General features: G+C 45.7%; 1 protein-coding gene across 1 annotated transcript in view; it reads left to right on the top strand.

Moving 5' to 3' along the window:
- Window positions 1-827: 827 nt before the first annotated feature.
- The window catches only part of CEP68 (centrosomal protein 68), a 57,747-nt gene continuing 33,006 nt past the window's right edge, over window positions 828-25,568 (top strand). The window contains exons 1-3 of the mRNA XM_040430109.1: window positions 828-924; window positions 22,858-24,047; window positions 24,602-24,724. Coding sequence (XP_040286043.1) covers window positions 22,905-24,047; window positions 24,602-24,724 — 1,266 coding nt within the window. The 5' untranslated portion in view covers window positions 828-924; window positions 22,858-22,904. The remainder of the gene's footprint in view (window positions 925-22,857; window positions 24,048-24,601; window positions 24,725-25,568) is intronic.

Below are 25,568 nucleotides of genomic sequence, written 5' to 3'. Positions count from 1 at the left end.
ATCGACGACCTCCCTTTATGGAAGCTTCAGGCTGAGCTGCCTCCTCCAGGAGCGGTCTGTCATAAGGTTTGACTCGCCTTGAGGGGAGGCCAGGATTGCAGAGGGGTGAGGAAAATGATGACTACTCCCAGAATTCAGGAGGAAACCCACAAGGGCATTGCACCCTGATAACTCCCATAAAGCACAAACATGGATAGTGAACACAGTGATGTCATAGTACCAGGATAATGCACACAGTGATGTCATAGTACTAGGACCATGCACACTAACATGTCACAGTCCAGGGACAAGGTTAAAGATATCACAGTAGAGAGATAATGCTCATAATGATATCATAGTACTGGGATGATGCACACAGTGGTGTCGCAGAACAGGGATAATACAACATAGTGACGTCATAGTATGAGAATAATACACACATTGATGTCACAGTACAGGGGTAATGCACACAGCGATGTCATAGTACCAGGATAATGCATGGCACACTCCAGGGATAGATAATGCACCTAGCGATGCCACAGTACCAGGGTAATGCACACAGTGATGTCACACACTACTTCGATAATACAGTGAATTAATAGCATAAACCGCTTTGATGTTATATACACAGCCCCTGTCATCCGCCTCCCACAACCGACCACCTTCCATTCACATTTCACATGCAGTAATCAGAGGTACGACAACGCTCCTCATCATAACCCCCACAACGATCACCAAAGGGAAGCAGCGGCCTCTAGTGCCAGACCTGCATAACACAGTGACTGGCAGCCGCCATCTTGTGATTGGCTTGGTAACCGCTAGAGGGAGCGGTGGAGCGTGACGTCACGGGCTGCACTCAGGAAGAGGTGTTGGTTTATGGATAGAGGACTAGTCATGTCTGGGTGACTCTGTTGTTCCCTCTTATCAGCCTGGAGCGGTGATAAGGTGAGCTGTACCCGGAGCTAGCGCATGTAGACAGAGCCTTATGCGGCCGCTGTAATGTGGAGTGATCGGGTAGTGTAGTAATGCTGGCGCATTGGTGAACATGATATCATGTGTCATCTCTGCGCCATATTCCTGAAACTGACGCAATGACACTGATATCCAAAAACGAATGCAGAAAGTGGAGCAGAACAGCCAATCAGATTCCAGCTTTTAATTTTCTAATGAGGGTTAGAGAATAAAAGATGCGCTCTAATTGGTTGCTGACCGCAGCGGTTTTACATTGCACTCCCAGTTCAGTGTATTCGGGGTCACTTGTCTCTCATGTGCTCAGCGCTGTGTGCCAGGCCTGCCGCAGGAGCCATGATGTTTTCACTGCCTGGCCCTGGCAATCAAAGTGTGTAGAGAATGCAGAAAGAGCAGAGCCTCTAGGTTTGGGGGGGGAGAGGGGTGGTGCACTGTGTCTGGCACTAGTTTGGGGGGGTGCACTGTGTCTGGCACTAGTTTGGGGGGGGGGGGGTGCACTGTGTCTGGCACTAGTTTGGGGGGGGGGGTGCACTGTGTCTGGCACTAGTTTGGGGGGGGGGTGCACTGTGTCTGGCACTAGTTTGGGGGGGGTGCACTGTGGCTGGCACTAGTTTGGGGGGGGGGGGTGCACTGTGGCTGGCACTAGTTTGGGGGGGGTGCACTGTGGCTGGCACTAGTTTGGGGGGGGTGCACTGTGGCTGGCACTAGTTTGGGGGGGGGGTGCACTGTGGCTGGCACTAGTTTGGGGGGGGGGGTGCACTGTGGCTGGCACTAGTTTGGGGGGGGGGTGCACTGTGGCTGGCACTAGTTTGGGGGGGGGTGCACTGTGGCTGGCACTAGTTTGGGGGGGTGCACTGTGGCTGGCACTAGTTTGGGGGGGGTGCACTGTGGCTGGCACTAGTTTGGGGGGGGTGCACTGTGGCTGGCACTAGTTTGGGGGGGTGCACTGTGGCTGGCACTAGTTTGGGGGGGGGTGCACTGTGGCTGGCACTAGTTTGGGGGGGGTGTGCACTGTGGCTGGCACTAGTTTGGGGGGGGTGTGCACTGTGGCTGGCACTAGTTTGGGGGGGGTGCACTGTGGCTGGCACTAGTTTGGGGGGTGCACTGTGGCTGGCACTAGTTTGGGGGGGTGCACTGTGGCTGGCACTATAAGGCCTCCTGCACACGACCGTATGGCTTTTTCAGTGTTTTGGGGTCCGTTTTTCACGGGTCCGTTGTTCCGTTTTTATGTTTCCGTTTCTGTTCCGTTTTTCCGTATGGCATATGCAGTAACTACATAGAAAAAATTGGGCTGAGCATAACATTTTCAATAGATGGTTCCGGAAAAAACGGAACGGATACGGAAGACATTCGGATGCATTTCCGTATGTGTTCAGTTTTTTTGCGGACCCATTGACTTGAATGGAGCCACGGAACGTGATTTGCGGGCAATAATAGGACATGTTCTATCATTCAACGGAACGGAAATACGGAAACGGAATGCATACGGAGTACATTCCGTTTTTTTTGCGGAACCATTGAAATGAATGGTTCCGTATACGGAACGCAAAAAACATCCAGTAAACGGAAAAAAAATAACGGCCGTGTGCAGGAGGCCTAAGGATGGGGCTACACAGAGGCATTGCATCTAATGATTGCCTGTGGTGCCACAGCTGCGACGAGACTTTGCTGTCATAGGGTACAGCGCTGGTCACATATAACTTTGCTGTGATTTGGTTGTTTTATCAGAGCTCTAAATGTTTGTGTTGTGCGACTTTTCTGAGCTGTCGTGTCACTGTGTCACCCCAGCCTGATGTGTTCAAGGATTAGATTGGGGTGTTCTGGAGGGACGACCTCTGTTGTCTCCCTAAAGTTATTCTCTGAAGTCTGGTATGGCGTACGAGGTGATACGTAAGCAGTGTGGTCTCGGGAGCGGTCATATAAAGGTCTGTGTGACTGTAACGTTACCCGTAGCTATGTGCGCTGGTATGTGCCCAGCTATGCCTCTGTGCCGCATGTGTGCGTGTGTATATAACATGTGCCGTAACATGGGGAACACTATTCTCTATAATCTATATGATATCTTGTTGCTGAATAGGCACTGGAGGATAGGACACACCATGGAGAACTGACCCCCAGTCCTTTAGGCTCAGCATACGCTGTGTTCAAGCCTAGAGTCAGGCTCCCATGCTTAGGACGTATATGGGTGGCCTTTGATGAATGCCATACTGTGCGATATCTCTAAGTGGTAAACTTTACTGCCATTGCATGGAAGGCGTTTTTTTTTTTTTAACAAACACATTTTTGGGATTGGGGTCCTGTGGAAATATTTAAGTATACCAGTGAGTGTATAGGGAAGGAAAAAACATTAGACTAAGGGTGCATTCGCACATCCGTATGTTTGCATTTTTTGTGGATCGGATGCGGATCCATTCATTTCAATGGTAGGCTTGAACACGACATACAGAATGCCAAGCCTAAACAGATGCAACATGGATGTCACACAGACGTCATCTGTATTGTTTGCGGATGTGTGTTTTGCGGACCACAAAATACATACGATCGTGTGATTGCATCCTTAACGGACAGACGCAGTGTTCTCTTAGCCTTAGATTGGCGCGTGGCTCTTGGGGGTCACATCCTTCGCAACATAGATATTTACTGGTTTCTCTACAACCCGTCCATGAGAGAGACAACTGTGCAGTAACTTAAAGGGGTTGTCTCACTTCAGCAAATGGCACAAAACGAAACAACGAGGGGCACACCTATCAATATTGGGGGGAGTGCAGGCCTGGTATCAAAAAAGCATGAACTAAACTAAGAAAAGAAATACCTAACTAAGCCGCACCTCCAAGAATAAAATATAATTTATTGAGACATATTGATTAAAAACATGGATTCATGGAGCAAGCCCCACTGATGGGTAAAGTAATGTGCAATAATACATCCAAGGTCACCATGAAATACACAATTCGGAAGCAGGAAAACAATGAAGTGTCTGCAATTCCTGGGTAATATACTTATCACACAACAACACGGTGGTAGCACATGGAAGGTCAGAAGCCCATCAGTGAGGAGAGCAAAAAACCCTCACGCGTACCGCTAGTACAAAGACTAGCTTCCTCAGAGGTCCATGTGAATCCAAATGACCGTTTCAAAATTCTTATACATATCATGATTACTTGATAATTATACAAAGCTGTGATCAAACCTATCAACAAATCGTAGGGAGGGAACCAGGGAAAGGGCGGTGGAGGGTGTGTGTTACCTGGATACTCCCCGGTGCATGGTCGCGCGCAGATGCCGGTGCGAACCGGCGTGTTGTAAAAGCAAGTGCGCATGCGCAAGATGGCGACCAAAACGGAAGTCCACACCGCGATGCGTTCCACAGACCGGAAACACACTCCGGCACCGACGTCACCTCCGGTCGCCAACCCGCGCCACTACATCCAATGGAACGCAAACAGGTAAGGGTGAATATTGTTAATACAGACAATTAAGTCGAGCACAAAAGGTATCCATCAATAAAAAAAATGATAACAAACATCGAATTAAATGTTTTGACATGATTTGGTATTTTAAGTCAATCTCAAGAGGGTAACTACATGATTATATAAACAATGTGATTGTAAGTGAACAAAACAACATGTCCAAATTATGGGCCATAATAGACCCCCAATCAGGACAATGATTCATACTTATATTTAATAAACAACACATGATCAAAAGTGACTACATAATTATATATACAAAACATAAAAAGGCCAAGGCCATGGCCATGATGAGCCTGCCATCAGGCAAGATAATTTATGCAGAATCGAAACAAGCTATAATTTAAGTACAAAAATAGATACGTGCATAGACAAGTGGTACCCTCAATGCTAATATTCCTTATTGGCTCTGTTCGTACAATGATACATCCCAGCCATATCCTATACACCCTACACCTGTATCCCTGAGTCCTGGACATTGAGTTATTATAAGTTAGTAAACAAATAAAATAAAAAATACATAAACACATATCATTAAACTCCAGGTTTCAGCGAACCAAGGGATGGAGGACCATGCACCGGGGAGGAAGGGGCCAAGCAAGCAGGCTCAAAAATAGGGAGGGAGCCAGTACATACACATCTACATACTAGGTACTTATTAAATAGGCAATTGATTAATTCGGGAAGAAGGACACAACATTACAATATTATATGTAGTTCCATAAAATGTCCAAAATACAAACAGTACAAGAAGTGCCCCAATAGGGGAGGCGGTCAAAGGGTTGAATATACTCCAGTGTCCGGGGGTGATTAAAGTGTTAAGTGCCATCCTAAGTGCCTTTACCGTTATAAAGACAGTGAACAATAATAAGAATGGGCAGGAAGAAGAAATCCATGATTTGTTGAGTCCTGCATTCCAGTGTCATGGGGCCTTTTTAGACCTAAAGTGGGAGCAAACAAATAAGAGTGAAGGGAAACAAGATAAAATAAGTGATACATAGGTCTGTTCAAGCAGAGCAGAACCTATGTATAAAAAAACAGTGAAAGTGAGTTCCTCATTTAAACCCCCTGGAAACTGTGAACCAAGGTTGAAGATCCACCTTGATTCAGAGCGGAACAAACTCTTAGAGATATGTGTACCCCTAATGTTGCCCCGGGCAATGTCCAACCCTACCACCCGTAGATAGTCATACCTACCATCATGGTAATCCAGCAGAAAGTGGGTTGCCACCGATGTTAGCGGTTTCTCCCGCTTACTTCTATCCCGTGCTGCCAGCCGAATGTTCGATGTATGCTGTTGTACTCTCTCCCTGAGTTCCTGCATGGTCTGGCCCACATAAATCCTATTACAGGGGCAAAGGAGGGCGTAGACTACATTCCTGGAACGGCAGTTGACATAGTGTTTTAGATCCACCCTACCATTCTCTCCATAGGAGAAGCTGTCAGAATTCAGCATGAATTGGCAGATATTACAGTCCCCACAGGGGTATGTACCTTTCAATGTGCCACCCCTACCCGTAGTACCAGCCGGACGTTGGAAATGGCTGTGTACTAGGGTGTCTTTGAGATTTGGTGCCCTCCGTGCTATGATCCTGGGTTTATCATCAACATGCGAGGCTAATTTACCATCTGACCGAAGAAGAAACCAATGAGTATTCAAAATTATATAAAGATCAGACCACTGGTTATTGTACCTAGTGATCACGCATATTTTTATTATTCCATGATTTGATCCTGGGTATAAATAAATCCTCACATTGGGATTCTTTAGCCCTTTCAAATGCCCGGGATATTACCTTTTTGGGATAGCCCCTCTCATGCAGTCTTGATGATAGATCTTGTGAAGCTTCCCTAAAATCACTCAATTCGGTACAATTGCGTCGCAAACGTAAGAACTGACCCCTGGGTATGCCCTTCTTCAGGTGTGCCGGGTGGAAACTTGCAAAATGGAGTAAGTTGTTAGTTGCAGTGCTTTTACGGAACAGAGATGTCACGATCCTGGAATCCTTCAATTTTATTCGGAGATCCAGAAAATCAACTTCAGATTCTGAGATTTTATGTGTTAAAAATATGTTCAACGGATTCTCGTTGAGATGGCCAATGAAATGCTCACACTCCTGTCTTGATCCCTGCCAGAAAAACATAATATCATCAATGAAGCGATACCAACCCACCACATGATCTCTGAACTAATCCAATGGGTACACCCGTGTGGCCTCCCACCAACCTAGAAAGAGGTTGGCATAGGAAGGCGCACACCGTGCACCTATGGCAGTACCACAGATCTGCCTGTAAAAAGTGCGGTCAAAAACAAAATAGTTGTGCGTAAGCACAAATTCTAATAAACTCACCAGGAAGGTGTGGTGGGCTGGATCGCCAGTGGTAGAGCCGGACAGAAAGAACTTGACAGCAGCAATCCCATCACTGTGGGCAATGTTAGAGTATAATGACTCAACGTCACATGTGACCATCAGAATGCCAGGCGGCAAAACAACATCCCTTAATTCATGTATCGGGTGCATTGAATCCCGGATGTATGATTTGAGGCCCAAAACGAAAGACTGTAAGAAAAAATCCAAATAAATGCATGCCACAATTGGGCGGCCAGGTGTATTCTCTAGATGTTTGTGCACCTTGGGCAACATGTCGAATGTAGGTGTAATGGGGCAACTCACCTCCAAGAACTGGAGTTCCCGCTTAGTGATAATCCTCATATCGAAAGCCCTTCTTAAAAATTGGTCCAATTTTTTCTTGAACGTTGTGGTGGGGTCTGATGGAATAGGGGTGTAGAAGACTCTATTACCCAATTGACGTTTGGCTTCATTCATATATATCCCCATATCCCATAATACAACATTCCCACCTTTGTCCGCCTCCTTTATAACAAAGGATTTATTTTGTTGAAGTTGTCTAATAACATTGGATTCTGCCACGGCCATATTTCTCCCCTTGATGGTATTCTTTTGTAAATGACAGACTTCTTGTAGGACTGCTTGAAAAAATAAATTAATATTAGGGAACATGCTCAAGGAAGGCGTTATAGTAGATGGTTTAGATAAACTAAAAGGTCTCCTACCTAGGTCACTCTCACTCTCCTTAAGTAAGTCCATTAGGTCCAGAGAGACGCCGCGTTCATCCTCCGCAAGTTCTTTCACTAATGTTAGTTGAGCATAGAGTAATTTGAAGCATAGTTGCCTACAAAATAAATATACATCTTTTCTAAACTCAAACTTATCAAGTGTGCTCATGGGGGAGAAGGACAATCCTTTTTTCAAGACCAATTTTTCTTTATCCGACAATACATAAGAAGACAGATTTATGACCTGGAGTGACCCATTATCCTGAGATTGTCTGGCTTCTATATCCGTTTCCTGTGGGGTGGGGGAAAATTATTTGCCCCTGCGCAGCTGGGGTCCCCTTTTTCTGGGATTTACATAGTCCGCTCCGGGTTCGCTGTCCTCGCTGTTTTCGGATAAAAAAATCCACATCACTGTTTGTATTGACAGCGGTCTGCTTTATAGCAGTATCATTAGGATGATGGCCCTTTGAGGGTGCCGGTGTATTACCACTGTGTTTCCACCTATAGGCCTGTTTCCTCTCAAAGTCACCCTTATCCCGATGAAATTTTGGATTTTTTGCCCAACATAATCTCCTTATCAAAGATTTCCAAAGTCTCTTTCAATTTAACCTGAAATACGTCAACCTTCTCCTTTATCATGCTGTTCAAGTTTCAATTCTAGCTCCACAAGCCTGAGTCCGCTGTAGAAGTTCTTTGTCATGTACAATCAACATATCAATGAGAATCCTAGAGCATTGTAAAAGTCCCTGTTCCCAAATCTCCTTAAAATCCGCAGTTACCTCCCAGGCTGGAAATTTTTGTACCCTCAAGCCCCTGGGGATGATGGAGCACTTGAGGTATTCCTCCGGGCTCTTAATGTTCCACCAAACCCGTGTGTAGAGCTTGTGGGTGTCAACAATCTCAGAGGTCAAAGATCTAAAATCGCCACCTGTGTCGGTGACACCATCCTCGTGGAACAACGCAGGTCTGTCATGGGGCCTTTTTAGACCTAAAGTGGGAGCAAACAAATAAGAGTGAAGGGAAACAAGATAAAATAAGTGATACATAGGTTCTGCTCTGCTTGAACAGACCTATGTATAAAAAACAGTGAAAGTGAGTTCCTCATTTAAACCCCCTGGAAACTGTGAACCAAGGTTGAAGATCCACCGCGACCATGCACCGGGGAGTATCCAGGTAACACACACCCTCCACCGCCCTTTCCCTGGTTCCCTCCCTACGATTTGTTGATAGGTTTGATCACAACTTTGTATAATTATCAAGTAATCATGATATGTATAAGAATTTTGAAACGGTCATTTGAATTCGCATGGACCTCTGAGGAAGCTAGTCTTTGTACTAGCGGTACGCGTGAGGTTTTTTTTGCTCTCCTCACTGATGGGCTTCTGACCTTCCATGTGCTACCACCGTGTTGTTGTGTGATAAGTATATTACCCAGGAATTGCAGGCATTTCATTGTTTTCCTGCTTCCGAATTGTGTATTTTTTATGGTGACCTTGGATGTATTATTGCACATTACTTTACCCATCAGTGGGGCTTGCTCCATGAATACATGTTTTTAATCAATATGTCTCCATAAATTATGTTTTATTCTTGGAGGTGCGGCTAGTTATGGTACTTCTTTTCTTAGTTATGGTACTTCAACAAATGGCATTTTTCATGTACAGAAAGTTAAAGGGGTTTTCCTGAGATTTTTATACTGATGACCTCTGGATAGGTCATCAATATTGGAAAACTGGACAACCCTTTGAAGTTCAGAAAACCCATGCTTAGTTCTCATGCACACGACCGTAGCAGGATTGTGGCCCGCAATATACTGGCACCGGCCATGTGGGTACCGTTTCATGGATGCGGACCCATTCACCATGTGGTTCAGAATGGAGGCACAGATCGGAAGCAGTACGGTGTACTTCCGTGGGTTTTCTATCCGTACCTCTGCACCACAAAAAAGTAGCGAATGCGGATCGTGGACCTCATTCAAGTGAATGGGTCAGCGCCCACAGACGGCGAGCAATTTGCGGTCCGCAGCACGGGCATGTCTGGCACACAGTCGTGCACATAAACCCTGGCAGACTCTAGGAGAGCAGGGTGAGCCGTAGCTGTAATGCCACCATGTTCTATCTTACAAGGCAGGAGGAGGCTCATTTCTCCATTCCAGGCGTGCAGTGGAACAAGGCCCATCTGTCAGTGTATAAGTGCATATGGCGGTACAGTATAGGCCGGTAGGTTACAACATGCATCTGTACTGGAAAACATGGTGGTAATTGTAGATCGGTGTGACCTGTGAAGCTGCAGATATAATGGCCCTATTGTGAGCGTCATGCTGGCTTGACTTGCCTCTCTGCTGCGTGTCAATGAATAATACATTTAAGGGAAGAGAAAGAAAATTTAATTTTTCATTGGGAATTCCTATAATGACTCATTTCTGTGCATAAGGCTACTTTCACATCTCCGCTTTTCCTTTCCAGTACTGAGATCCGTCATAGGATCTCAAAACTCGAGGAAAACGCTTCAGTTTTGTCCCCATTCATTGTCAAAGGGGACAAAACTGAATGGAATGGAGTGCACCAGAATGCATTCTGTTCGTTTGGTTGCGTTCTCATACCGGACAGAATAACACAACAAGCAACGTTTCTCTGTCCGGCATGGGATGCAGAGCAAGACGGATCCGACATGAAACACAATGTAAGGGCTCGTTCACACCAACGTGTGAAGCCCGTGGTGTGGACCGCAAATTGTGGTCTGCAATGCACTGGCACCGTCCACGGGTCAGCTGCATGGGGATTGTGGACCCATTCACTTGAATGGGTCCGCGATCCCTCCGTTGCGCGAAAAGATAGAGCATGTTCTATCTTTTTGCGGTGCGGAGGCACGGAACCGAACCCGAGGAAGCACTCCGTAGTTCTTCCGTAGTGTTCCGTTCCGGATTTGCGGACCCATTGAAGTGAATGGGTCCGCATCCGTTATGCAGAATGCACACAGAACGGTGCCCATGTATTGCGGATCCACAAATGCGGTCCACAATACGGCAACGGGCAGCACACGTTCGTGTGAACGAGCCCTAAGTCAATAGTGTCAGATCCGTTTTCTCAGACAAAAAAGAAAATGACGCCCGTTGACTCGCAATGGTTTTACTGCCGGATCCGGCATGGCTATTTTACAGATAATACAACTGGATCCGTTCATTGTATTATTCTAACGGAAGCTTTTTTGCTGATCCATAATGGATCCGGCAAAAACGCAGATGTGAAACTGGCCTTAGTAGGAAGTAGTGATTGCTGGGTGACTGGCATCGCCACCTTGCTGTCGCTGGCGGCACCCAGTGTTGGGGTCTGAAGAGCATTGTAAAGCCCCTGTCTTCTCCAGAGGAGAACGGTGTGAATTTGACAGAAAAGTCCAACCTGCGCGATCTGTCCTAGCGGTGTGAAAAGATTTAACATTTTAGGCTAAGTTCATACATTTCTGTGTCCATTTGGCGTCTGTGAAAAATCGTCTGTTTCATCCTTGAAGAATCAGTGTTTTGTCCATGTGTCCTTTTTTTATCGTCCGTGTGTTTTCTATATTCCACGGACACGGCTAGGCTGAAAATGAATTTCCAGAACATCTCCTACTAATGGTCCATAAAAAACCATTGTCAGAACAGGGATACCATACCATGGTTTTTCACCGACCCGTAGACCTCAATGGGCAGGTTTGGTCTGCATCATGACCCTAGTATAAATGTCTCCATGATTTTTCCACTGACCCAGGGTCAGCGGAAAACCACTGATGTGTGAGCAAACACATTAAAATCAATGGGTACATGTGCTCTCCGTGGAAAATGCGGATAGCACGCATCCGTGAAAAACAAATCTGAATAAGGCCTTAGGGTAAGGGCTTATTCAGATGGATGTAGTGTTTTGTGGATCCGCAAAACATGAGATACCTGCTGTGTGCGTTCCTCATTTTGTGGACCGCACATGGCCGGCACGATGATAGAAATGACTATTCTTGTCCGCGATTGCACACAAGAATAGGACATGCTCTATCTTTCTTGCAGTGCCGCGGAATGGAACTATGGATGCTGACAGCACACGGTGTGCGCTATCTGCATCCGTACTGTGGGCTTGCAAAAAAAATATATAGAACATGTCCTATTATCCATATCATGGACAAGGATAGGACTGGTCTATTGAGGGCCAGACCTTCCGTTCCGCAAAATGAGCAACACATACGGACAATATCCATGTTTTGCGCGATTTACGGACTGAATAACACGGTACGGCCGTGTGCATGAGGTCTTACAATGATGCTTTTTAGGCCATACACATGCAGATATATGTCCTGAGACCTCCCCATACTTGGCTGAGCATGCATGTTTATTCAGTGGAAGAGGAAACTTCTGTCAGCCCCTTATTGCCCAGGGGAACAAAGGAAGGTCCAATCCTTCTTTCCATTGACATCTGCCATTGAGGAACCGGTCAGGAGGCTCCCATAGACATTAGATCTCAGGATCCACCATGGGCTGCATACACATTAAATAAATGTCTGCCGAACCTGACAGTTCCCGACTCTCCTCTGATGACAGGTGACAGGAGAGAGAAGGATTAGGCATGTTGCATTTCAACTGCCTGGCCTTTTTGTTCTTGGGGAGATAAACCACTGCCAGAAGAGTCTTGTCCCCGCTCTTGTACTGACACATGGAGCTAAGGCTACTTTCACACTGGCGTTTTGGTTTCCGTTTGTGAGATCCGTTCAGGGCTCTCACAAGCGGTCCAAAACGGATCCGTTTGCCCTAATGCATTCTGAATGGAAAAGGATCCGCTCAGAATTCATCAGTTTGCCTCCGTTCCGCCTCCATTCCGCTTTGGTGTCCGTCTGACGAAACTGAGCCAAATGGATCCGTCCTGACACACAATGTAAGTCAATGGGGACGGATCTGTTTTCACTGACACAATCTGGCACAATAGAAAACTGATCCGTCCTCCATTGACTTTCAGTGGTGGTCAAGACGGATCCGTCTTGGCTATGTTAAAGATAATACAAACTGTTCCGTTCTGAACGGATGCAGACGGTTGAATTATCTGAACGGATCCGTTTGTGCAGATCCATGACGGATCTGCACCAAAGGCCAGTGTGAAAGTAGCCTAAGGCGGGCGTGTGGGGCTCGGGAGAGACAGCTGCTGGCCAGACGAGTGCCATCTGATCTGTGTGACCGGCTTTTAGGTTCCTGAAGGATAATAATAACCAGACGCTATTGTGTAGTCAGTGTATTAGTGAAGCCCCTTCCTCATCAGTGAATTAGACCTCAGACGCATTGTTTTCTTCTAGAGAGAAGCACTCTGCAAACGCAAATAAAGTACATAATTATAGTAGGGATGTCCCGATACCAGTATCTGGACCGATACTGGACATTTGCAGAGTACTTGTACTCGTGCAAATGTCCCCGATACCACTGCCGATACCTGCTGGCCGCTTGTGGCGGCGCTCTCAGCAGTTCGGCGTGGGGGAAGGAATTCTGTGACTCGCATTCCTGGCACCCGACCTCTGAGAGGACGCTGTGATCCGCGCAATTAACCTGAGGGGTTAATTGCGCAGATCACAGCGTCCTGTCAGAGGTCGGGTGCCGGTAATGTTCTTCAGTCTCTGCATTGGTGGCAGTGGGCAGTGCGCCCCCCCTCCCTCCCCAGTATTAATCATTGGTGGCAGTGGCCACAGGGTCCCCCTCCTCCCCCCCCATCATTGGTGGCAGTGGGCAGTTCCGATCGGAGTCCCAGCAGTGTAATGCTGGGGCTCTGATCGGTTACCATGGCAGCCAGGACGCTACTGAAGTCCTGGCTGCCATGGTATGTTAGTGAGCAGCATTATACTCACGTGCGCTGTGGCCGCCGGGCGCTCCTTCATAGGTCTGTGCGGCGCATTGCTAATGCTATAAGCATTAGCAATGCGCCGCACAGACAGAAGAAGGAGCGCACGGTGCACGTGAGTATAATGCTGCTCACTAACATACCATGGCAGCCAGGACTTGGCTGCCATGGTAACCGATCGGAGCCCCAGCATTACACTGCTGGGACTCCGATCGGAACTGCCCACTGCCACCAATGATTAATACTGGGGAGGGGGGTGCACTGCCCACTGCCACCAATGATGGGGGGGGGGCCCTGTGGCCACTGCCACAAAGATGATTAATACTAGGGGGGGGGTTGAGTTACCAGAGGGGGCTGATAAGAGGGAGAGGCTGGGGGGCTGATGAGAGGCTGGGGGCTGTTTTTTGGACTTTTGGTTGGTCAGTGGTCACAAAATAAATGTGTTATTTAATTGTTATAATTGGTATCGGTGAGTACTTAAATAAAAGTATCGGTACTCGTACTCTGTCTAAAAAAAAAAATTGTATCGGGATATCCCTAAATTATAGAAGACATTCTGGTGCTAATGCTACGCTTATTTAGCAAATTTGAGATTCTTGGCAAATACATTTTGTACAAAAATTATTTGGGCCCGTCTGCCAAACGTCAAGGTGATCTCTGTAAGACGGGAACCTAACGATAAATACTACCTGTTATGTGCCATAAGAGCCACCATAAAATTTAGGGAATGCAGGTTCCACATGCATGCTGGGTCCACTCTGATTTTTACCATTTTTAGTGTCATAATGGCCTCCATTAAATCCACGGATGCAGGTACCAACATGCATGCTAAGCCCACTCTATACTTCTCCTGGTGTCAAATGGCTTCCAATAAATACAATAAGAGCAGGCTATAGCTTTAGACCTCTTGCACACGACCGTATGCCCTCCAAGATATATGGTCCGTGAGCGGCATTGATCGGGAGCACATAGCATCATAGATTACAATGATGCTGTGTGCATCGGGCTGCCCGCGGGACTATTGTCCCGCACTCATAAGATCGTATGAGTGCGGGACGATAGCCCCGCGGGCGGCCCGACGTCCACAGCATCATTGTAATCTATGATGCTGTGTGCTCCCGTGTGCACGATCAATGCCTCTCCGGGACATATGGCCCGCTCACGGACCGTATATCTTGGAGGGTATACGGTCATGTGCAAAAGGCCTTATGCTTACTCTAATATAAATCAGCCTATTGGGCAGACAGGCTGGTCAGGGGTGCAAGACCAACTGGAGTCAGCCACACCTCCAGCTCCAGTACAACTGCTAAAAAGGGGGTCATTCAGCACATCCCAATGTGCAGGTGCATGACGCCATGGCTAGAAACATAAAGAAAAAAAGACAATGCAACAGCACTCTGCAAACCAAATAAATGGCACATAACAGGTAGTATTTAGTGCTAGGTTCCTGTCTTATAGAGATCGCCTTGACGTTTGGCAGACGGGCCCAAATTATTTTGCACAAAATGTTTTTGACAAGAATCTCAAATTGGCAAAATAAGCGTAACATTAGCACCAGAATGTTTTCTATAATTATGGCATTATTGTACTTTATTTGGTTTGCAGAGTGCTGCTGCATTGTCTTTTTTTCTTTGTTTCTAGCCATGGAAGCGTGCACCTGCACATTGGGATTTGCTGACTGACCACCTTTTTTTGCATTTGTTTTCTTCTAGACTGATTAGACCATACTACTCGCCCTACATTTGTGTGGACATGAGCCTCTTATGATTAGGGTTACTTCTTGGTCCATGTCTTCAGTGCAAGCAATGGAGACTCCAACTATCTATGGTCACGGTTTCTCTGCAGTCTTTTAGATATCTTCTAGGTTCTTTCATGGCTTAGGCTACTTTCACATTAGCGTTTTCCCTTTCTGCTATTGAGATCCGTCATAGGATCGCAATAGCGGGGGAAAACGCTTCTGATTTGTCTCCATTCATTGTCAATGGGGACAAAACTGAACTGAATGAAACAGAGTGCTCCAGAATGCATTCCTTTCTTTTTGGTTGTGCTTCCATCGCAGACAGAAAAACGCTGCAAGCAGCGTTATTCTGTCCGTGATGTCGTACGGAGCAAGACGGATCCGTCCTGACACACAATGTAAGTCAATGGGGACGGATCTGTTTTCTCTGACACAATAGAAAACGGATCCGTCCCACATTGACTTTCAATGGAGTTCATGACGGATCCATCATGGCTATAGAAGACATAATACAACCAGATCCGTACATGACGGATGCAGGTGGTTGTATTATTGTAACGGAAGCGTTTTTGCAGATGCATGACGGATCCGCAAAAAACTGTAGTGTGAAAGTAGCCATAGTCTTCATGCATCCGGCATTTTTATAAGCCCCCGGACAAGCCCTTCTTAGAGCATAGCCTCCCCAGTGATCAGCTGTTACTGGGGCTAGCTGCGGGCAGCCACTTATTTCCTCTTCTATATTACATGACACCCATTGAAGTGAATGGGCGACCATTAAATATATGGACAGACCTAGTCCTCTAGAGCCATTCTATACTCTGTAGTTTTATTGATGGGCCCATCTTCCATGATATCCATGTGATCTAATAGGAGATATGGAAGTAATGTCCATATATAAGTACTACGTTCTCCATAGATTTCAGTGGAGCCGGGAATATACAACCTGTTATTTTGGTCTGGATTTATGTCATTCTATGGATACGCCTGTGTTCATTCGTAATGGAAACTACAACATCCGGTTGTATAGGACAGAATCAGCGACAGGAAATGGAGATGCAACACAATTGTGAACAGAGCCTAATAGGTTAGCTCTCCTCTGGATTCCACCAACGGTTGTGTGCATGAGCCCTAAAGGGTATTTTCATATCACAGTCTTTGTGACAATTCAGACAAAAACTGCAATATGATCTCACCATGCGAATCTGTGCCGCACAGCCACTGTTAGGGTCAGTTCACAATGAGATTTTTGGTGCTGATTTTGGAGCGTTTATGCCTCAAAATCTGATCCAAAAACACCTCAAAACAGCCTCCCATTCATTTCAATGGGAAGCAGCACTTGCTTCTTTTTTACGGGTGTAGCAGCATCTTAGGGCAGAATCAGCGTTGATTTTCGCAAATTAATGGGAAGCAGAAAAAAAACCCGCACCATTTGAGGTGTGCACATATGCACGTTTTTCCCACGTTAGGTGTCACGGATTTAATGTTTCGTTTAGAGGATCTTCTAATAAAAGAAAGGAAGGTGTGGTGGGAGTCAACCAGCCTAAAAACCTATCTTGAGAAACGTATGATCCCTAGGGGTCTCCGCATAAAAAAGAAACCGACAACAATATATGGTGAGGATTTTTCTATCGAATGGAATGGAATCCTCTTATTGTGGAACAAGAAGAGAAATGATTGCAGTCCTTACCTGTGGCTATAAAGGAGAGACGGCAATTACTGGATTTACACATTTTCAAAGAACTTGATGATAAATTGAAAACTAACATGTTGAAATTGGAAAATGATGTCACACAAATAAAAAAGAACAAATACAGCCGAGACAATCTGGACTATGAGAGTAATAAAATCTAGGACTGGAAAAGAAATTCACGTTCCTCTGATACACCGAAATCTATACTTAGAAACAAATCTAAAATATGGTAAAGGACTTTCAGTCACCAAACAGAATAAAGTGTCATTTTCTAATGTGGAGTCTTCTGATTTAGACTCTGGTGACACCACAGACAATTCTCAATTTTCCTCGACATGTCCTACTCCCAATCGTGCAAAAAAAGCATTCGCAGAGCCGGACGCAAACACCGGCGAGGGAGGAAGGAGACGCTACCCTTCGAGGAGGCACAAATAAGTAATGTCCTTAACCTTTCTGCCCAGATATTGAGTGAGGAGCATATCCCAAACACTGCCCCCCGACATGTTTCGGCAGATACCCTGGCGTGTTTGGGGTAGGTTTAGAGACAGGAGTGATGCCTAGGGTTAGTTAATATTGGTAGCTGAAAAGGAGGTTTAGGGAAAATCTGGAGCCATCTCGCGGCTACCAGTAATCCTAATGTGAAAGTAGCCTAATATAGTAGTCTTAGACTAATTGTAAAAATGAATGTTGAGTGCCCTTACATATGTCTGGGTCTAAGTGATGTAAAACAAATAATTGGTGGCAGTGGCACACATGACTTCATCCATACTGCGGAAGATCGCTGAATAGAGCCAGGGTAATGAAGCGGTGGGGTAACAGGTGAGCACGGGCCTTTTATTAGGGTACCACACACTAGGGTGCTTACTTTAAAAAGGGACCAAATCCTGGAACACCCCTTTAAAGGGGTTATCCAATTTCTCAGAACCCGCACACACATACATGTGCTGGGCCCCTTACTGGTAATATACTTACCCCGCTCCCAGCGCTGGTCATGGTCCCCACACTTGATGTTTTCATCCGTGTGCAGGGAGAAGCAGCAGCAGCAGCAGCGGTGCGGGGACCAAGAGGGGAACGGGGTAAGTATATTACCGGTGAGGGGCCCGGCACGTGGGTGGGGTTTGAGAAATTGGATAACCCCTTTTAAGGTGCACCTTAAATAGCTGATGGGCTCATTCGGCCAACAGCCATTCCTCCCAATCGTGTATGTGTTAATGGAGAGAAGGGAGAAAGCTGTTGTCAGACACCTCTGACACTAACGTACCTCCCAAAAGGATCGGGCATTAAATTCAACATGGCCGATTCTTCCAACTCCTGATATCATCTGTTGAGGGAAATGGCGAGTCCTCTATACACGTAATATAGTCGGGTGGGACTATGACTTTTTTTGAGTGCGGGGGTCTTTACCCTTGTGATTGAGCGTTGTTGTATCTGGGATAAGACACTTGGGGTCTATGCGGTAGGGGGGTAGGTGTGTTTACGTCAGGGCATTTTACTGGACAAAATCCGCGGCCCGTTGCTGTATCTTGTCTGGCACTTATGATGGAATGTAGGACAATGGCTCCTTATTCAGCGGCCTTAGCAACGCTGGGCTGCAGGGCATCAGTAAGTCACGCTTCAGCCTGCCGACATGGCAGTGTCATGTTAGAACTTGTCTGGCAAGGACACAAGTAACAGGACGGCCTCCTCGAAGTTCACTGATGGGAGCAGAGCCAGCGACTGCAGCTCATTCTAGTGAGTACATCTCCCTTATTTCTTAGGCTACTTTCACACTTGCGATGATAATTCCGGTATTAAGATCCAGCAGAGGACCTCAATACCGGAATTAAACGGATCCAATTTGATTTTGCACATCAGGATGCCTCTGTTCCGTTAGGATGCGGGTGTGTGAAATCAAAAACGGAAAAAAAAACGGATGCGTCACTAAATACATTGAAAATCAATGGCTAAAAAAAATGGATCTGTCACCATAGACTTCCATTGTTTTTAGTGCCAGACCCGTTTTTTTTATTTTTTTATTTTTTTTATGACCAAACACAAAAACGGAGCCTGCAGCGGTTTTGTGTCCGGTCACAAAAGGGAATGCTGCCGGAACGGAAGACGTCCTGGTGCATCCTGAACAGATCTCTTTCCATTCAGAATGTATGAGGACTAAACGGAAACCTTCTTTTCTGGTATTGAGATCTTCTGCCGAATAGCATAATAGCTTGTTTTTTGTGGGACAAGATGCACTTTTTAATGGCACCATTTAATTTATCATGTCTTGTACTGGAAAACGGGAAAAATTATTTATGGGATAAAATAAAAATAAAAAAACAATTCCGCCAAGGTTCTTGGGGTTTTTACATCACGACATTCACTATGCGTTAAAATTGACGTCCTTATTCTGAGTATGATTACGACAATACCAAACTTGTATAGTTATTAATTTGTTTCATTACTTAAAAAAAAAAAAAAAAAAATTTTTATATTTCGGTTTGCAGAGCTGTAATGAGGGCTTGTTTTTTGCAAAATGAACTGTAGTTTTTATTGGTACCATTTATGTGGTATATACGACTTTTTGATCACCGTTATTCAATTTTTTTGGGGGGATGACAAGGTGACAAAAAATTGGTGAATCGTGTGTTTTTAGATAGAACCTGGGATTTTTTGATTCTCACACTTCCCAACTGAGTTGTGACTCGTGCAATGTGATGTGGCTCCCTCTGCCTTACCTCACAGCGATCACCGTTCATCGTGGCATCTGAGGGGTTAAATGACGGGGTTCGGCATGATCGTTGTTCCCTTTCAACGCGGCCGGGTGCCTGCTGTCTCATACAGCTGGCACCTGCCGCCTATGGTGCGGGCTCACCGCAGCAGCCCACTCCATGCGAATGCGGGCGCATAATGCAGTACATGTATGGCATTTTGCATTAAGGGGTTAAACAAATTTCTTTAGGTTGTGTTTATAAGCTGTTGTCGTATCACAGGTTATTGCGTTATAATCTTGCATTAGGGTGCCGTCACACGTGGCGGAATATTCCACCAGAAAATCCACAGGTGCAGATGGTTACAAAATTGTGTTTTTTTTTTTTGTTTTTTTTGGGCGTGAATGATGTTGCAGATTTTCTGTAGGAGAATCTCTTCATTCAATTCAATGGGAAACTGATTCTGCAGTGGAAAAGGCTACATGCACACGAACGTTGTTTGTTTCCGTGTCCGTTCCGTTTTTTAGCGGATAGTATGCTGACCCATTAGTTTTAATGGCTCTGCAAAAAATGCGGACAGCACACCGTGTGCTGTCCGCATCAGTATGTCCGTTCCGTAGCCCTGCCAAAAGAATAGAACATGTCCTATACTTGTCCGTTTTAGGCATTGTTACAATGGATCCGCCCAAAAAACGCATGGCCTACAAATGTTATCCGTTTTTTTTTGGCGGACCGCAAAACACATACGGTCGTGTGCACGTAAAATCTACAACAAAATCCGCACGGATTTCATTGCTGATTTTTATGCATCGTTTTCCACTTGCAGAATCCGTTTCCCATGAAATTGAATGAAGAGATTCTCATCCAGAAAATCCGCAACACAAAATTCCACAGTGGAACACAACGCAGGGATAGACCACTTTCAGCCCCATAGGATAACATGGGGGAAGTCTAGACGTTGCAGATTTTCTGTCATTATTTTCCACCAAGTGAAGGCTCCATAACAGTGCCAAGAGACAGCCCCTGCCGGTAAGCACCGTCGAAGCGTCTCCCACTCGGGTGGACATGACCACCAATCCATTACATAGATGGCGATTAATTTGAAGCCAGATTTGTGTCCGTTTATTCCTGCATTTCCAGGAGGGATAACAGAGGAATGACACGATGCAGGGTTCTAAGAAAATATACTTTGGAATTTGTTCTTTTTATGGGGAATACAAGTATTTCATGAAATAGAAAGTGGCGGGCTTACAGATCATCGTTAAATACAACCTGTCTCCATGACGTGTAGTACAGGGTGAGGCAGAAGTCAGGACACGCCCGTTTAACTGGTGTAATTTGTAGAAAACTGGGAGGGAGGCTTCATGATTTGGTGGTGAAAAACGTGTTTGGCCTCCCTTTTGAAATTCGTCATATTGAATTCAGCTCAGGTTTTTCCAGTGGTAAGAGGGGGGGGTCATTTGATATATCAAGCTTGGCTAGAATTTACTCAGGAACACCCTGGAAGTGTGCAGTATAGCTCACCAGAAATGGTGAATCTTACAGCGCTGTGAAGAAGCATCACCTGCAGTTCTTCCGCGTGTATACGTGGGCTGGGGTAAACGTTTAACCATGTGCATCTGAAAGAATGGCGGGGTTGTTTTATATCATACATTGGGGGAATATCACTAGGATATACCCCAATGTCTGATAGGTGCGAGTCCCAGAGGTGAGACCCACACCTATCTCTAGAAAGGAGCCTGCAAAGTGAAGGAGAGCACGCTGCACATGCGCGGCCGCCCCCCATTCATTTTTTGGGAGCACTGAAAATAGCCGAGCACTGGCTATTTCCATCATTGCCGTAGAAGTGAATGGAGCGGTGGCCGCGTTTGCATGGTGCGCTTCCCATTATTTTCTATGGTACTTTCAAAAATAGCCCAGCGCGCTGCTTGGCTATTTTCGGCACTCCCATAGAAATTAATGGAGGGTGGCCGCACATGCGCTGTCTGCTTTCCTTCAGTTTGCGGACTCTGTTTTAGAAATAGGTGCAATTTCCAGAGGTGGGACCTGCAGCTATCACACATTTATATGAGATGGGCCAACCCTTTTAACTCCTGAACAGGTAAGTCAAAACTGACCCTTCCAGTGTGTTTTTAAGTAATTTCTAGCTGAGACTGATATACCACATGATCCTATTCCTATTGGAAAACCTGAGCTGAATTCAATGTAACAGATATCAAAATGGCGGCCGAAAACGTTTCCACCACCGTATAGTGCAGCCTCCCTCCCAATTAATACTTTAACACAATGGAAATCTATTTTCTAAAAATTACATCAGTTAAGGATCCATTCACAAGTTCGCATAATGGGTCCGCATCCGTTCCACAATTTTGCGTGTCCTATTCTAGTCTGCAGCCACGGACAATAATAGGCATTTCTATTATAGTGCCGTCCGTAAAATGCGGAACGCACATGGCCGGTGTCTACAATCTATTATACAACAGGATCTGAGCAGATTGGTATATATTTGTCTGGCAAAAGATTCAGTAAAACTTGTAATGTATACATTTATAGCTCTGCCTTTTTTTGACTTCAGCTGTACGTGGGGAGGTTTTATCAGTGATTGGTGGCATAATCTGTGTAAGTCTGTATACAGAAATAGTTGTAAGTCACTGATGGCTGTATACGGGGAGGTGTTATTAGTGATTGTTAGTATTCTCTGTGTAAGGTTGTATACAGAGATATCTGTCAGTCACCAATAGCTGTACACAAGGGTGGTCTATTCAGTGATTGATAGCATTCTCTGTGTAAGTGTGTATACAGAGAAAGCTGTCAGTCACTGATAACTGTACACGAGGGAGGTGTTATCCGTGATTGATAGCATTCTCTATTTAAGTGTGTATATAAAACGAGTAAGGGCTATAAAATATAACCCTTAGGCCCCTTTCACACGAGTGAGTATTCCGTGCGGGTGCAATGCATGATGCGAACGCATTGCGCCCGCACGGAATCCGGACCCATTAATTTCAATGGGGCTGTGTACATGAGCGTTGGTTTTCACGCAACGCTGGCCCCATAGAAATGAATGGAGCTGCGTGAAAATCCCATCTCATCCTCAAGCAAGTGCGGATGCAATGCGTTTTTCACGGATGGTTGCTAAGAGATGTTGTTTGTATACCTTCAGTTTTTTATCAGGCGCGTGCAAAACGCATTAAATCGCATTGCACCCGCATGATAAAAACTGAACGCGATCGCATACTAAACTGAATGAACTTTCTTGCAAAATCTCGCATTTTTCACTGAACGCATTCGCAACGCATCCGGACCTATTCCGCTCATGCTCATCAGCAAGGGGTCTTACTCTACTATGTGCAGAATTGATGATCTTTCACAGCAAGTGACTAACTTTTTCACTTTATCTTCCAGGGAGGAGTAGATTATATGATGCCTGGATGAGCTTTCACTGATTGAAGATGGATTCACATAGAGAGAAGGTCTTCCCATTGAACAGATCAGGCTATCAGTACATACACAGCCCAGAACATATGCCTTCAGGAGCTGAGTCTGCCAGGACAATGTCTGATGACAGTGATGATCTTCTCCAGGACAGACCAAGATCGAGGACTATTTTGGACTCTTCATGCTCAACATGTGATCTTTCGGTGGCGCATTCTAAGTATAGGCCACATTCAGGGGCATGTAGGTCGTTGCAGACTAACTTTAACGACATAAGTTGTTCTGAGAAGTATTCCCAGACGTTCTCCGAACAATACTGGGCCTGTGCAATCCCAAACGCTCTCCCTCCACGCCCTGACCGAACGTCTCCCCATTGGGATCCAAATAAAGAGTATCGGGACTTGTTAGATTATACCTATCCCTTGAATCCTAAGTATCTTATTGATAAAGATGATGAGGAAGATGAGGCCAATGTGTTTTGGCATGACTCCGGTATAGACCTTGATAGCTACAATGCTTCTTATGACAATAAGTTTGGTTTTTCTAAATATAGAGAAGACCACAAAGCAAAGACTAATCGACATACACATAGAAATTATGAGAGTTCACCGTTTGCCTTTTCAACACCATTACTTAAAAGAACTGATTATCATGGTTTACAAAACCCTCCAGGGTCAACTTTGTGTGAAGACTTCTCGTCTTACGCCAGTAAGTTGGATTTCACCAAGGTATGCACCACTAGTCCTCCCCCCTCCAAATATGATGTGCTTGATAAGCCATCCGGAGATTGTTCTCACGGGTCCGGAATGTTTCTGCCTACGACCAGTGTTCTCCCACTCCACAAAGATTTGGACACTGATGAGGAATATCTTTCCTTACCGCCAACTCTGAAAGAGTTAGAGAACCTGGCCACACATTTGAAGGACCTCTCTTTAACTGTAAGCGACAAAGACCAACGATCTGGTGCCAAAACGACATGCGCTGGTGATGGCCCCAAAGACCGAAAATATCTCTCTGACTTCTTCAGCCATGATGAATCTAAAATAAATCGTTTTTCGTCACTGAGAGACATGCTCGATGGAAGGGTGTCATCAGAGGGCTTGGACATTTCTGGATGTGCCTCATTCAGAGAAAATAACTCTCTTGTCCAAAGAATTCAGGTATAAAAAAAAAAATCTTCCAACGTTTGTTAGTGAACTTTTACTTAGGCCAGTTTCACATGTGTGGCAGAGCCCCTGCCAGATACTATAATGGGGTCTGGCAGAGCTTCGGCTGGAGTATGGAGTAGTCAGGAGAGATAGGTGTTGGCCGAAGTATCGTTCATTCGGCAGCTATTGGATGTGTATGGCCAACTTTAGTCTTAGGTTGTGTGATAGGAGCATGGTTTGGCTCAACATGTACGAAAAAACTCTGAACATTGGTCTGAAGACTATCAGTAGATGAGGTTTTGTTGTGGTTATAGGGTAGGGGATATTGTTGTAGTAAGGCTCTGTTCACACTTCATTTTCATTATGGCCTATGTATGTATACAGGCCTAACGTGTTTATAGGCACCCATGCACACTGCATATGCCAAAATAGAAAAGCATAGTGTACAGTTCACAAAAGTTGTATAATGTGTGGTATTGTGGGGTATGCATAATATGTGTGTGTATATATATCGAGATGGGTGAAGAGTCAGAAATTTGTAACCTGCTGTTCTCCATTGTTAACAGAAGTTCTGCCAGCACCTGGACCGGCTGATTGAATGGTTGTACAGCGTGGCAGAAGTGACTGACAACTGGACCGCTCCAAAGCCAAATGTGGAGAGCATTCAGCTAGCGCTCAGCCTTTACCTGGTAGGAGAGCCCCGGCACCGTGACCTGCCCATAGACTGCTGCACCTGTACCTTTCATTTACATTAACGGGGGATAAGTGTCTGACTGGGGGGCTCCAGCTGTCTGGGCCCTGGCTGATCACAAGAACGGAGGCTTGTGCTTCCATTTTGAATAGAGTGGCAGACACAAGTGCTTGTCCGCGCTCCATTCAGCTCTATGGACAGCGGGAGCTAGCCGAGCACTTGTACTCTTCTACTGCAGCCCCATACTGCTGAATAAAGCAGCAGGGTGCAAATGACCACAGCATCCGAGGGGTTAAATCTAAATCAACAGACACCCGATGGCTAAGGCACTCACTTCACTCCGGAGCTGGCGGCATCTTTTTAAGAGGATGTATCGCCTCTCCTGACATGCCTGTTTTTGCATTCCCCATGTAATAACAATTCTGGAGCATCTATTCTTGTAACTGTATATTGTGCCTTCCTCCCTTATTCCTACTAGAAACCTATAAATGAATTTCTGCAGTCTGCAGTAAGGGTGCAGATGGGTGTTACCAGTTGGGGGGGGGGGGTTCCTGCGCAGTCTGACACTGTCTCATCATTGCTGCCAGTGTAAGGGTCCATTCACCGGTCCGTAGTGTATTGCGGATCAGCAATACAGCTATTGCGGACAAGAATGGGACATGTTAAGTTTTTTTCGGGAGCCACGGACCGGAAATGTGGATTCGCATACTTTCCGTCCGCATTGAGAATGGATGGGTCCGCACCCGTTCTGCAGAATTGCGGAAATGATGCGAACCCATTCTACAGACGTGTGAATGGACCCTAAGACTGTATAGGGACACACACCCCAACTGTTAACAACG

The sequence above is a fragment of the Bufo bufo genome, chromosome 4, assembly GCF_905171765.1.
Source record: "Bufo bufo chromosome 4, aBufBuf1.1, whole genome shotgun sequence".
Classification (NCBI taxonomy): Eukaryota; Metazoa; Chordata; class Amphibia; order Anura; family Bufonidae; genus Bufo; species Bufo bufo.
Note: the sequence above shows the minus strand (reverse complement) of the source record. Positions and strands in the feature narration are given on the sequence as shown.